The sequence below is a fragment of the Cinclus cinclus genome, chromosome 8 (assembly GCF_963662255.1).
Source record: "Cinclus cinclus chromosome 8, bCinCin1.1, whole genome shotgun sequence".
NCBI classification, from domain to species: Eukaryota; Metazoa; Chordata; class Aves; order Passeriformes; family Cinclidae; genus Cinclus; species Cinclus cinclus.
The window spans coordinates 7,596,986-7,610,868 of record NC_085053.1 but is presented as its reverse complement, the minus strand read 5'-3'; the positions used below and the strand labels follow the sequence as shown (position 1 = coordinate 7,610,868).

The window sequence follows — 13,883 nt, the reverse complement described above, 5'->3', positions numbered from 1 at the left end:
GACAGTGGGCCACCTTACCTGGTCGTGGCACAGGCTGTGCTGCTGGAGTTTGTGTTTTCCGAGCAGATGCACCTTCCTTTGAAAAGACAGAAGAGGCAATGTTATCAGCTAACCTTTGTGTCAGGTACATGGGTTTTGCAAATGAACACAGAGGTACAGGAAGTATCACAATAATGAGAGCAGTTTCCACTAAAGAGATGGAAGACAATAGAGAAAATATTCTAAACTCTTTATAGATCTTGTTTTAGGTTTAGGGAAGACAGACAACCTCAAACTTATGCAGTCTTAGATTTTAACCAATCATAAACTTATTTTAATATACATTCAAATAAACCTCTCCTATTTATAGTTTCATGTTACCTACTTTTACTTTCACCAAGGGTTAGTAATGCAAATATAAGCAATTGGCTGTAGAAATTTCCAAACAAGATCCGCTTATGCTTTGGATGGAAAACCACGACCAGGAAGTTGCAATACATTCCTGACTTGAGGAGTTGAGAAATAGCACTCTCATGATAATTAGTTTTGCTCATGCCTTATCCAATTACCTTAATATAGCACACAAAAGACCTGCACTACTGTTCATTCTTGTTAACTCCCCAGAGTCAACATAGCATCAGAGAAAACAGTGAGGTCACATGTCTGCTTCCAAAGCAACACAATTCCTGCAAGAACAAATTCTGCTCTCAGTTACTGCTGTGAAACCTCACTGAACATAACACACAGCATCAACATGCTAAGAAGATGCAGTATATTCCAGCCACTTCTATTTGTAGAGCTGACAGGAAAGAAATCTTTTTAACATGAAACCATGGATTTTAAACACTATGTGAGGTATCCTACAAGCATGAGAAACTGAGAAAGGTCAGAGATCCCACCAGAGATAAACCTGTTGGACAGGACTCCAGTACAGCATTATCAGACTTCTATACCCATGCATAAGTAACAGTGTGTTTTGTAATGCAAAATAAAAGAAAGCCAGTGAGAGGGCTCACTCCATTATTTAAATAACACTAAGAGGAATTGCCTTTAAGTCTCCATCAGGAAAGTTAGAACTCTTTATCTCATCATCTCTGAAGTACAAACAGAAGCTCCCACACAAGCCCATAGAAAACACAAATTTACTCACAGCCTCTCTTCCCTGAGCACTAGTGAAGCCACCCATGATTAGTTACAATAAGCTGGAGCTGACATTTGGTGCAGTGAGCAGCTTTTATAACTTTTACAGGCAGCAACCTCCCATTAATCTTTAGTATAAGGATTTAACCCTGCACTGCAAGTAATGGGTCTATCCCAAATTTTGCTGTACTCTTTTCTGATTATTAAAATAACAACATTTATGTGGGGCAGTTGAGTCAGTACCTGTTATTTTAAGACTTACTTTTATAGCAGCAGAGGAAAGGTATTTTTGCCAATATCCTTTCACAATAATTACTCAGAAAATTATAAAACTGAAAATACTACCACACTCTAGAGGAAGAGCAGCAGGAAAGACTGACTACCTCTGAGACAAGCCTCACAATTGAGAAACAGCATCTTTATTTTTACTTCCACTTTCCAAGAAAGCAAAAATAAAACATCTTGCACCTCTTTCTGCAGAAAGATACTATGTTCTGCGTCAAAAGAATGATTCGGTGCTGCTCATTACTCATTTTGAAGAAACCAAGAATTTCCCCATAACACTTCCTTAAATTCCCAGTAGTTGATGAAATGTAAAGAAAATTAACAAGCTAAAGAAACATCAACTCCTGCAACACCAAGTTTCAAGTTTCTAAACCCAGTTCAGATGCATAACCATTACTATGTGCTGTCCCACGCCTTCATTCCTCCTTCCACCTCTACAAAATCAGCAGTGCAGCCTTGCTGCCTCCTCTGCCACTCATCCAGTGCTTCCCATGTCTCAAACACCCCTGCAGTGAAGGGAGGCAACCAGGAGCTGCTGCAGAGAACCTTGTGAAGAATTATAACCAAGTAAGAACCAAAGCCAAACCAGTGGCTTGAGCCTAATAAAGTAACTGGCAAATTATCTGTTTGGGAGTTCTTCACATTCTCCTCTGAACTGCCAGCTCTACAGTGACTCATGGGAAACTTAGTGCAGGAGCCTAAAACAAAAAAAGGAAGGCTTTGAGAACCTGGCAACTGAAAGAAACAAAATACATCCCCTCCAAATCAACAACAAAGTACAGGGGAAAAATCACATTAAAATGTCTGATTAATCGTAGGAAATAAATTCATTCAAATGAGTAAGTATCACTTCCATGCCTATGACCATTCTATTTGTAAGACCAAATTCTGCAAATCAATAAATTATGGAGGTCACAGCTTTTAGTTGTATAAATTGGTACCTCAGACTATGAAAACCTCAGGAATGAACCTCCCTGAGCTCACAACTCCTGATGTTGAGGTATCCTCAAAGCTCAGCTGTCACCTGATTGAAGGTGTACCGTCAGTCCTTTTGGAGGTGATTTACACTCCTCTTTTTACAATTTTCAGCGATCTAACCATTGCCTCCTATTCTGTAAAAGCTGTAGCCAGCGTAGCAAAAGAAACTCTGATAAATATTTCACCCCCACATTTCTCAGAAGGTTTGTACAGAGAAATGTATGCTGCTAAGGTGAGATAAAGAACAGAGCTGTGATGGTAGATGAGACTATCAGTGGAGAGGAAAACCTGTTGTCAGTAAGGAAGTCATTATCAGGATAATTTTGTTAGTATTCTCCTTTGTCCTGCTAAGTTTGGATTTCAAGTTAATGCTTTTCCAAAGCATTCAGATAGAGACATAAGCTTTTCCCATGACAACACACTGATTTAAGACAAGCTCTGTTCTTCAGGCAGGTATAACCACAGAGAACTCCATGCCAGGATTTCTCCCAGAGGAACAGAGTATTCATTTGACAGAGCAACCTCTGTAGCTGCTTCATCCAGCTAGCAAAGGAGGTGCTGCTGCTGCTTTGTGGCCTCTCAGCTACTCAGAGGTAACTCCTTGTTTGCATGCTCTCACTGGCCTCTGCAAAGACCAGAGTTATTTCTCACTGAGCACACAGGAAGGTATTTCAAATCTTCTCCTGTGAAATTTTTAATCTAAAAGTTTCTCTTAAGTAACCAGCACGCTGCAAATTCAAACTCCAGCTAAGGGAGCTTTTGTTCATGCAGCTGTACCCTAAGCATCACCAGCAGCAGAAATCACTGTTCAGCTATTTAAAGAACATTCATTTCCTCAAAATTTCTGAATACTTAGACAATTTTGCTTGAAAATGACATACCTAATTCTCATGCATAAGCTGTTTGACACTGTTAAGGAGCATATTATGAATATTCATAAGTTGAAACTAATTTAGCAACAAAACCATGTAATTCGAAAAATACAAATCTTCTTTAAAACAACCACTTAACGTTTTTTTAATCAAAAACATATTACTTGGTTTACTTCTGCTAATTTACCATAGAAGGTTATATATATATATATATATATATATATATATATATATAGTTTATTTATGATTTACATTTTGACCATTCAGAAGCAACAACCTGACACAGAATGTAATCGGCTCCACACTTTCCTGAGCCTCACTGCCTTGTTTCCCTACAGTGCTGGATCTGCTTTTCTGTGGGACTCATTTTAGTGCTTGTGTTCCTTGTTGTTTTAGACATTTAAAATACCTCTGCTCAAAACAGTGGTTTTGTGTTCAGTCTATTCCTTCTGTTATTTAGCACTGTTGTACCTAAACACCTAAAAAATAGATTCAGGTTCAGTACATGTGGTTAGTACAGCTATGGTTGCGTTTAAGTTTTTTAAGAGTGGGTCTTGGGGGTTCGTTTGTTTGTTTGTTTTCTTTTGGACTCCTTTTAAAACCTTTTCGAGCATTTTTGACCTTTCTAAAAAATAACAATTTTTAAAAACAGCAGTAATGTATATTAATTAACAAAAACGACCCATTACCAATATTTACCTGACAAATTCATCAAGACACAACTATTATTTTCCTATATTTTAGAAAAAAAAAAAAAAAGTCTGTATTTTAGATACTTAGTGCTTTTCTTAGGTCTAAATGAGCATTAACATCCACAGTTAGGTTACCTTCATTTCCCAACTGAAATGAACAATTGCATGAACAGTAATTCCTGCTACACTTTAGAAAATGAACCCTCCTGTTTAAAACTAAATTATTAAAGATATCTTATGGCAGCTTTACAGGTTCAAATGGTGGAAGGAAAAACTATTTCATTGCATATTCCCTTTCCCAAGTGGTTTCTATGTAGAGATAAGAGCCTGTACTATTTTGACCTTTAAAAAAAACTTTAGGAACAAAGGAGAGAGTTGACAATTTGATGCCATCTTGTGGCTTTAATTTGGCAAATTTAATTAATCTCTTGTTCCTTAGTAATACTTAAATTAGTCCCATAATTTCAGCCAAAAATCTGAAAATTATTGGGTAGATTGCATGCTCCTGCCCGGAAGCAAAAAGTAACATTTGATTCTGCAAGAAGTGTTAGCAACTGCTTGTATGTAAAATAGAGCAGCTTCCAGCTTCACCAGCCATGACAGCATTCACCAAAATACAGCTCTGTTTGTGAAGAGAAACACAGCCAAACCTGGATTCTAAAGAGAAAGAAAATAAGTCTATGTGGATGGCAAGCTTGTAAAATTATTTTTAAGAACAGACTTCAATGTATCTATTCTATTTAGAGTGCAAGAGACTGCAAAAACTCACTTTAATTACCAGCAACTCTATTATCATTTCCTGACTTAAAGTATTGAGCCTTTGAAAATTTTAGCAAAGCCAGCCTAAAGAACTATGAAAAAACCTAAAACAACTGCATAGTTAAAAAGAATACAACTTTTCTATAAATTAAATATTGCACATATCAATGTATGAACAAACAGCCAAAACAAAGGGTTGACTTCAAAGCAGGTAGCTAAAAACTGGTCCAGATGCCCTACTTGAAGCCTGATAGAAACATCTATTTCATATAAATTGGATTCTGAAAAACACAGACCTTTGTACAAAAAAATTAAAGCCCACAGAAGCCTTGGAAAAAAATACAAGCCTTTCATAGAGTCATGCAAAATAATCCAACTCAGTGGCTCTACCTCTGCAGCCTTCCCAATAAATCTCTGACTTCTGTTTGCATCAAGAAAATTTTAATAATATTTTTAAGTAGTGTTTCACATCATCATTTTATTTATACATCAAACTGGTGTAGTTTATTTTCATACTTCTATGCACACACAAATCTGTCTCCCCAAGACATACTTAAATAATAAATTGCAAGCTTTTAACTGCCTTCCTAATTTTAAACTATACAGTAAAAAAAAAGAATTTGATAACATGATCTAGCTATTGTGCAAATAGTTTTAATATTATAGTCATTTTCACTTCCATTGTTTGCAATATTAATGAAAAGGTCATTTCTACTGTTTATATTGTTTCAACTTGCTTATTCCCTGGAAGGGAGAGTGGGAATTTAAGCAGAATTCAAGACGTTTTTACGGAACAAATTTTAACAGAAGTTTACCAGTATTTTATCAAAGGACTACTATACCTAAAGAAAATAACAGCACAGATTCACTTTTTCGTACTTGGACAGCTAAAAGAACTGATGTGACAGAACAAAGAGGACTGATAAAAAATATACGGAACACGTTTATTTCAAAATACAAAACTCATCATAGAATCATTAAATTTGGAAAAGACCTTCAAGCTCATTGGGTCCAACCTTTAGTGTATTTTATTAAAATGTATTATACTGAAGGTCATGTCTTATCTGGCACAGAAGGCTTCCAATCCTGAAATTCAGTTTTTCATGCCAGAAAACTCTATGTCAACCTTACAAGGGTAACAGAAGTCTCATTACAGTTTTCCAAATATTGAAGAACATGTAACAAATTTCAGAAAAGGGAAATCGAATGAGCACAGCACTACAGGGATGGAGGACAGGAAGAAAGGAGAACCAGGGGAGGGTGGCACAAATAAAACTCTGCTGTGCCACCCAGCGACTACCCAAACTTTAATACTTGTACCACACCATGCAAATTAAATTTTCACTTACAAATCTGATGCTTTATTAATCAATTACAGAATGAGAACTGATATGATTATCCAAATTCAGAAACCTGAGACTGCTAAACATGATAAACAGAACTCACAGGTGCTTTCAACAGCAGGTTAGACCTGGCAATGAGTATCACTGAATGAAAAATATTCACTTCAATTTCTTGTTCATTATCAGGTTAAAAGAAATTAGCTTTAAACGTGACTGAATTAACTGTACTGCTTGTTGATATCTTAGGAAATATTCTGGTTCTGCAAAGAAAACAAACCAAATCACAACTGGATCTGAAAGAAAACTGTAGTGACTAGTGAGCAACTAGGGACAAGAGCATATTAAAAAGCTGCAATAATAGCAATAATGGAAATCACTGGAGAAGCTTTTGAAAACAACCAAAGCCACAACTACTGAGAGGCTTTAAAACCATTACCCCCCAAATTAAGCTGTCCAATCCCTCTGAAGAGTCCTCTTAGAAGTGTGCTAGAGCTCCTCCCTTTATCCTTGCACAGAATATTTGTAAAATTAAGAACTTTGTCACATAAATTCAAACTGTTGCTATAGGAAATAGCAATTTTTGAGAAGAGGGATGTTGGTGACAAAGATTAAACCTGTAAACACTTCCATTTTCCTGGGGATAAACTGTTTTCATCAAAACAACAACTCTTAATCCTGAGAACTCCAGAGGACTTGTTTGTTTGAAAAATAAAGGCTTATCTGTACCTAGCTATGTTCATTTTAATGACTCGTGTCCTTGAATGGAGTGAAAAGACAAAGGCAATTATCACTAAAACATTATTTTTGCTTTGAATTCTTTCCCTTTGGGTTAGCTATCTCAGCTGGCCTCACACATACTACTTGGCAGCCAGGGAGTGTTTTGAGAAGCACAGTTTGAGTATTAAGGGATTGTTTTATCCTTCTCAAAATCCAGGTGTAAAGGTTTCTACCCTACTGGTTTTCTCTATGCCATAATCAGCCCAGGACACATCAGTTCAATGGAACAGGAATTTGCATCTAATTGTGATTTTACTGCAACTGGATCTTTTTTTGACTCTCTAACTTAAAACTTCACATACTCTTAACTATCTAGTTCCAATACTGCCTCTAAGGACAGGGACTAGTCACTCACACGAAGTGGTTTTCATCAGAAACATCACAGAATACGGGGCTCAAGCAATCCATCTGCACAACAGCACAACTGGCATGCAAATTCCAAGCATACAGAGAAGCACTATTGTTTTTTGTGCTCAGATTCAGCTTTGAAAATGGGATTCAAGGGAACAGTCACATTACGTTACAGAAAATGCTGCTCAGTACAGAGCAGCAAGAAGACCCCCACTTACACCTGCACTCAGTGAGCAATACATAAACAGAGGTGTAAGTGACCTCAGAAAGGTTCCTTTGCAACTTCAGACTCATGAAATGCTTTGTGTGAGAAGAATATTTTTAAAAGCTCTGCAGGTGCCTAAATGAATACTGATGGATCCTTGACTTCTATATGAAAATTTCTCAAAAAAAAAAAATCAAGATGCAAGTAACTGAATAATTTTGTGAGATGCTGTCAAGCATCTCAATGCAACAGAAACTCCTGAGGCTCTTTCCAGCCTTCCCCTGCTTATACTGACTCCCATTGCTACAACACAGGGGGATGCTGGATTAGAATTCTAATACATGGGCAGCTATTAAAAGACCTTGGGTTATTTTATGATTGCTTGTTCAACAAATTATCCAGCACCAGTTGCTCCCAGTTGTACTTCATCCTGATGTGATCTTCTCCTTTCTATTCACTGAAAAGTAGTTTTAGTATTATTCTTCTGTACCTTACAAGCTTTAGCAATCCCAGTACTATGCTTATATATTACATTATGTTGCAAGAAAAGACAATTATCATGGGTGGTCATGGGCAGAGAGATGAAAGCAATTTTCCAAGTAATCACCCAGCAAGACTTAAAATATCTGGGGAAAATCCTGAAACTGAATTCCTTGAAGAGCCAATGTGCAAAGCTGAACAGTAGAGCAATGAACTCCAAGTTGTTTGTGTTGCCTAGAAAAAACACTGCTGAGTTCAAAGATGTGTTTTTCAGGATCAAAAGCTTTGGCTGCAGCTATAACAAATTGCAACAAACAAGTCAAGAGATGAGGGCTTGAGTGATGACAGCGATGGATGTGAGCATTCAAGAGACTGTAACCACTTGGATATGGAAAGGGCTATTTTGAACTGCCACAGGCTAGGAAAGGGCTAAAAAATGTTCAGACTGCAGAGTGCCTTGTACTCCAGGTTTCCCTGATGAACAACAGCTCATCTGCTATGCAAATTCAGCTGAAAAAGCAAAAATATCTTTTTTAAAACCACCAAAGGTGATGATTGTGAGATCTGCTGCAACTGTAATAAGCTGCTGGTAATACTAAACCACACGTTTGCACACACATGAGTAATACCAGTCATGAAACTTGCGCTATCTCGGATTTTCTTCTCAACTCTTCCTGTACTTTTTCACTTTGTGACTTTTACACAAGCACACCCCAAGAGATATTTGTGGGATGCCCACTGCTTCAATGGCTACAGCAAAGTTAAGTGACAGAACAGTAGGCATAGGTGAAAAGGAAAAAAAATAAGTGTATTTATAGAAATTACCTATGTCATTTGCAAACAGAAGTAGTGGAACTGTAGCATGACGTTGGTTAAAGCCCTTGGATCAACAACTTGTCTTGTTCAAACAGAGCAGATTCACTGTCTTGGGTGCAGGTGATAAAACTATTGACAAGGTACTGAGACACAAGAGAGATCCGTACAACATGAGACAAGCAAGTTAGAAACAGAGCAGTAATTCTCTGCAAAAATTTCTGAGTTTTAGTCCAGCACTAAAGTGTTAAGATTTCTGGACTTGCACATGCTGCAGTTATCCACACCCTGTAATTCCCCCAGATGGGGAAAACTGGATATTTTAATCTGCTTACAAGATTACCAGAATTCTGAACATTTGTCCTGCCCCAGCTGCCTCAGTTCACCAGTTCAGTTTTAACTGTCATATGGGGTAAAAAAGGTTAAAATTAACCAAAGGAACACCATAATTCACAGAACACCCGGATCCTGTTCTGCTTTTACTCTACAGATTGTTTTGCTTTAACTCATTAAAAAAAAACAAACAAACAAACAAACAAAACAGACTGAAAGGAAGAAGGAAGAAAATATGTTGGCAACCATGAAGATAGAAAGTGAATCAAACCAAGACGCAAGCAAAGGGGTTTTTTTGGAGGATGGGGGTGAGAGGACAATGGGTGAACAGATTTTTTTTTTGTTTTATAACACTGCAGCTAAGCACCCCTGATAATAGTGGCAACAAAAGGTATCGCTTCTCCTTGTCAAGAACAGGATTTGGACATCTCCCCTTTCCTCAGATGCTGAACTTGAGCTTTGCATATACAGCTTGTACAACTGGAATAACCCTCGTGAAATGTTTGCCCAGCACCGCGCACACACACAGAGCACACGCAAGGCTAAAATGCAGGGGAACAGGGACAAAAGCTTCAAACAAAGCTTTTTTGCACCAAAGCCACCTCCAGCCGAGGGTGGGACTTCTCCCATACTGCCAGCCCATCTCCTTTCCTCATGTGCAGCCCCAGAACCGTCCTTGTTAACAGGCTGATAATGCCTCCAGAGGAACTAAGCTATGCTCGGATTTTATCACAAGAAGATGAACAATCTGCCCCCAAACACAAGGTTACTGGTCATGTTGTGAATGAACTTTCATTTCACTAAAACTACTAAATCAGAGAAACCAGCTGTTGTGAACGTAATACTTTACATTTCCAATGTCTAGGCTTGCTATAACGTGCTCTATGAAAAAGCCTTATTTTGAGAGCTATTATGACCAGAGCTGACGTTTGATTGCAATGTTTCTTTCTGCCCCATGACTTTACATTCACATCACGTAAAACAAAAGATGTCAGCACAAAGAAAACACATCTATTGTTGGATTAAAATGTTTATATTCAGATTTCAACAACATAAACACATCCTTGCAAATGCTTTCCCACATTTTAAGACAGGGCATGGAGACAATTTGGGATCCAAAAGAATACACACACAAACTTCAAACCTATAAAGTTCCTAAGCTGTATATGGATAGTACCTCAGTCTTTAGGAGTTACTTACCTGCAGCTTCCCATAGGTAAGCTTAGATATTCAGCACAATAAAACGTCATTGATAAAAAAACTTGTGCTCTTCAGTGTCCTCAAATGGCTGCTCCCACCTAGAGTCAACATCATTAACCTATTTTTCTCAGTACAATACTCTGAAGTCAGCATTTCCCAAATTTGCAGCAATAGCATTCCTCTCACACCAGTCACAGCAGCTCTGACAAAACTGCCTCCTAGACTACCTTTTCTTTAGCTGCAGGATGTCGAAGTTTCATATGCAGCATCATAATCAAACACCCTGAATAAAAATGCAAAGGGTTTGGTGCTGTCATGTGCCATTCATCACCCTGTCCTCCAGTTCTCTCTGCCTCCAGCTTTCCCTGTGAGATCCATTTCAACACAGGCTTTTCATTGCAGAACTCTCATACCAGAAATCTGTTTTAATTAAAGTATTCTTTTATTTACGATTAGGAAGAAGCACTCAAATTACACTAAAACATTTATTATTCCCCCTTCTTCAAGAAACTTCCACTGAGTGCAGCTGGATTACTACAGAAGGCCTGAAGTAGTTCCTCCTGTTACTCCCTCCCTGGGTACAGATATAAACAGATGAAAATGTTAAAGTATTTTGCAGGTATCACTACTACAGAGCACAAATCATATTACTGTACATATCAGCAGAAAGTGCCAGGCAGCCACCTGAACCCAAAATTCTGTACTTCCTCAATTAAGCCTTTATACTTATCCTATAGATTTCAAAACTAAAGAGCACAAAACCCAACCTAATAACCCCCCAAACACAACAGAAAATTAAAACCTTCTGGTTTATACCCAGAGAACAAACAGACACACATTAAAGTTTCAGTTGTCTCCATTTCAGCATGTTCTAAAAACCCAGTTCTTTGCCAAAAGTAATACAGCCTTTGGACATGGCTGATTTCCTTCAAAAAGAAATCACACTGGGGGGAAAAGCAAGAGAATCACAATATTAATCATCACATAACAAAGTCACCTGGGACAGAAAAGCATTCCGGTCACTAATCACAGATTCATATACTGAGGACAAACAATAGAAGAATATATACTGTATTTGCATCGCAGCAATAAAGCTTTCTACTTGTGTGCTTATGTTTAAAGAAGTACCTTCAAGGATTTTAGTGCTAGCAAGGCTTCAACAAGACCTGTGTGTTATTGCTACAATACCATACACCAAAGAGATTGTGCCAATGGCTGCTGGTACTGGTATCCTGAAGAAACATATCATTCATACTACCCTGTTGGAGCATATAGAAGCTGATGATGTTACATGCCCATACCAAAAACTAACTGTAGTGGCAATAAATCATGCATTAAGTTAAAATACAGGAAGGCTTCTGGCTGTATCACAAAAGAGGAATTTTTCCATTTGGCCTTCTGCCTGTACTTTCAGCTTCCTTTGGCATTATATCTAAATTCCCCATTATTCTTCTCCCTTTAGTACAGAAGATTAAATTAAGCCCTTCTCAAAGCACTAAGACGACAGCATTCAACTTTAATTTTTCCATTTTACAAACAATCCATACACTAGATAGGCTATCTCCAAGCTTCTACCGTTGCATTAGAAGAACTGGTTTATCACATGACTGTTCTCAGCTGTATTTTTGGTAGGGCAGAAATGCATCCTCTTAAATAAAGGTCAACTGACAAGTTGACCCCTCACATAGCGTGGGGCCATCCTACTCAAAGATGAGGACAGGATAAGGGCTCTACAAAACCAACAGATTTTAGGATCTTCCTGTTACGCTGTAACTTTTATACAGGCTCCATCCATCCCCGCAAAAAAATAACCCCTGACTAAATGAGCAGACTCAAAAGTGCATCACAAAATAGGTTCTGGAAATTTTCAAACTGCTGTGCCCTCTCACTCTGTACACACACACACAAAAATTCATCTTTAAGAATCTCCCACTGTGAATAACCACTGGAGATGACAGACTGCCAGTCAGCACATTCACAGGTGAGGTTCACTACAACCATTATTTCTGCTCCTCACGTGTGAGCAGCCATCAGTCATCCATGATGATCCTGGGGATTTCACAGTTTATCTGAAAGAAATCTGCCATAAGCAGCAAGACCTCCTCAGCTCTCCTTCAGCCCTCACATCTGTCCTGGTATCCCAAATAGCTGTTTCACCTTTGAAAAGTCTAATGTCAGTGATAAAAAAATAAGTAAGTTGGCTTTGTTTGGGTTTGTTTGTTTTGTTTGGTTTTTTCCCTACAGCAATGTGTTGCAAAGTAAACTCCCCTCAGTTCAGAGAGGGGAACACTTAAGTGGCAGGAAATAAAAATGAGTAAACCACTAAGGGCAGACAATGTTTTGGAATAGAGTTAGGCTTCCAATGCCAAGATTTCAATGAGAGAAAAAAAAAAAAAACAACACAAAGCGTAACAAGATTCCTCTGTTATGACACCCTGGAACTTTCTGTACATGCTTAGGATGGCTTTACCAGTCACAGATTCAATTTCATAGCGACACATCCAATAACTTCCTTGTCTTAGGTCATGCTCTACTTTTACGAGAAAAACACCATAATAAAATAGCAGCATCACCTTCTGAGCAAGGGCAGCAGAATAATTTTACATGTAGCTCAAACGGGCTGATAATAAGTACACAGACCAGAGACCTCAAATTTTTCTATTTATTCCTGTGCTTCCAAAAAGACATTTTGAAAACGTAAGGAAAAACAGCTAATCAAGAGTTAATACCAGACTACATATTTCTTCCTTATTTTGCAGGTTCTGCATTGGCATATTCTTGGGGGAATGAATTTGTGCCTATTCTGAAGGAAGAGCAAAAAAGCCTTATCTCCTCCAACAGACATTTCTGTCACTGACTAGTGCCTAGTTTGAAGAAACACATCTGAAGCACTGTCACTATGAAAGCTCCTCTAAGAAAAACCCCAACTTATTATCGCCCTCAGATCTCAATCAGCTGGGATCAGCTATTTCCAGGTAGCATATTTTCCATTTGAGATGATGGAGATGCCTCAGATTTCACCATTTCCTTAGCTCGGGGCAGCTTTTCAAGAACTCCTGCTCGCTTCCTTCCCAGGCCAGCAGGCCCTCAGCCACAGCACTGCCACCCTGGAGCTGCTATTTATAACTCCTGCAGGCATCTCATGGATGCTTCAGCACTGCTCCCAGGAGGAGCAGGCAATTCTGCACAGAGTCATCAGAGCTCAGGAGCTCCAGCCACAGGGGACCCGAGGGCTGCACCAGCCTGTTCTGAGCAGGCTCGTGCATCCATTTCCACGTGGTCGACGTTCCACAAGGCTCAGGAGGTTGTGTGCATCATCCTGTGCATACACAGATCCAATTTTACTCTGGTACTGCTCCCAACCAACCTGCCAGGGAGAGGAGAACAGAGGTTCCAGAGAGCTGCTCCAACCTTTCCTGCTGCACCCAGCGTTTGCCACTTTACGGATGGATCTCCTTGCTCACTCCCTTCCCCCCCACCATGCACCTCAGATAAGTGACATTTAATTACACAAAATAAAATAAAAAAAAAAAAAAAAAAAAAAACCTCTTCACCTCTTGTCATTAAGCAAACACAACATAAGAGCATACTGGCACGTCATAAGGAAAAATAGAAAAAACAAAGAAAATGGCAAGAGTCAATTTTTCGCAGTAGGGAATCCTTTTCCTTATGAGGT

General features: G+C 38.5%; 1 protein-coding gene across 2 annotated transcripts in view; it reads right to left on the bottom strand.

The window, feature by feature from the left end:
• Positions 1-13,883, bottom strand: part of CDC73 (cell division cycle 73) — a 102,492-nt gene that overhangs the window by 19,270 nt on the left and 69,339 nt on the right. For both annotated transcript variants that reach the window (XM_062497280.1, XM_062497281.1), the window contains exon 11: positions 19-76. In XM_062497280.1, the coding sequence (XP_062353264.1) occupies positions 19-76 (58 nt within the window). The remainder of the gene's footprint in view (positions 1-18; positions 77-13,883) is intronic.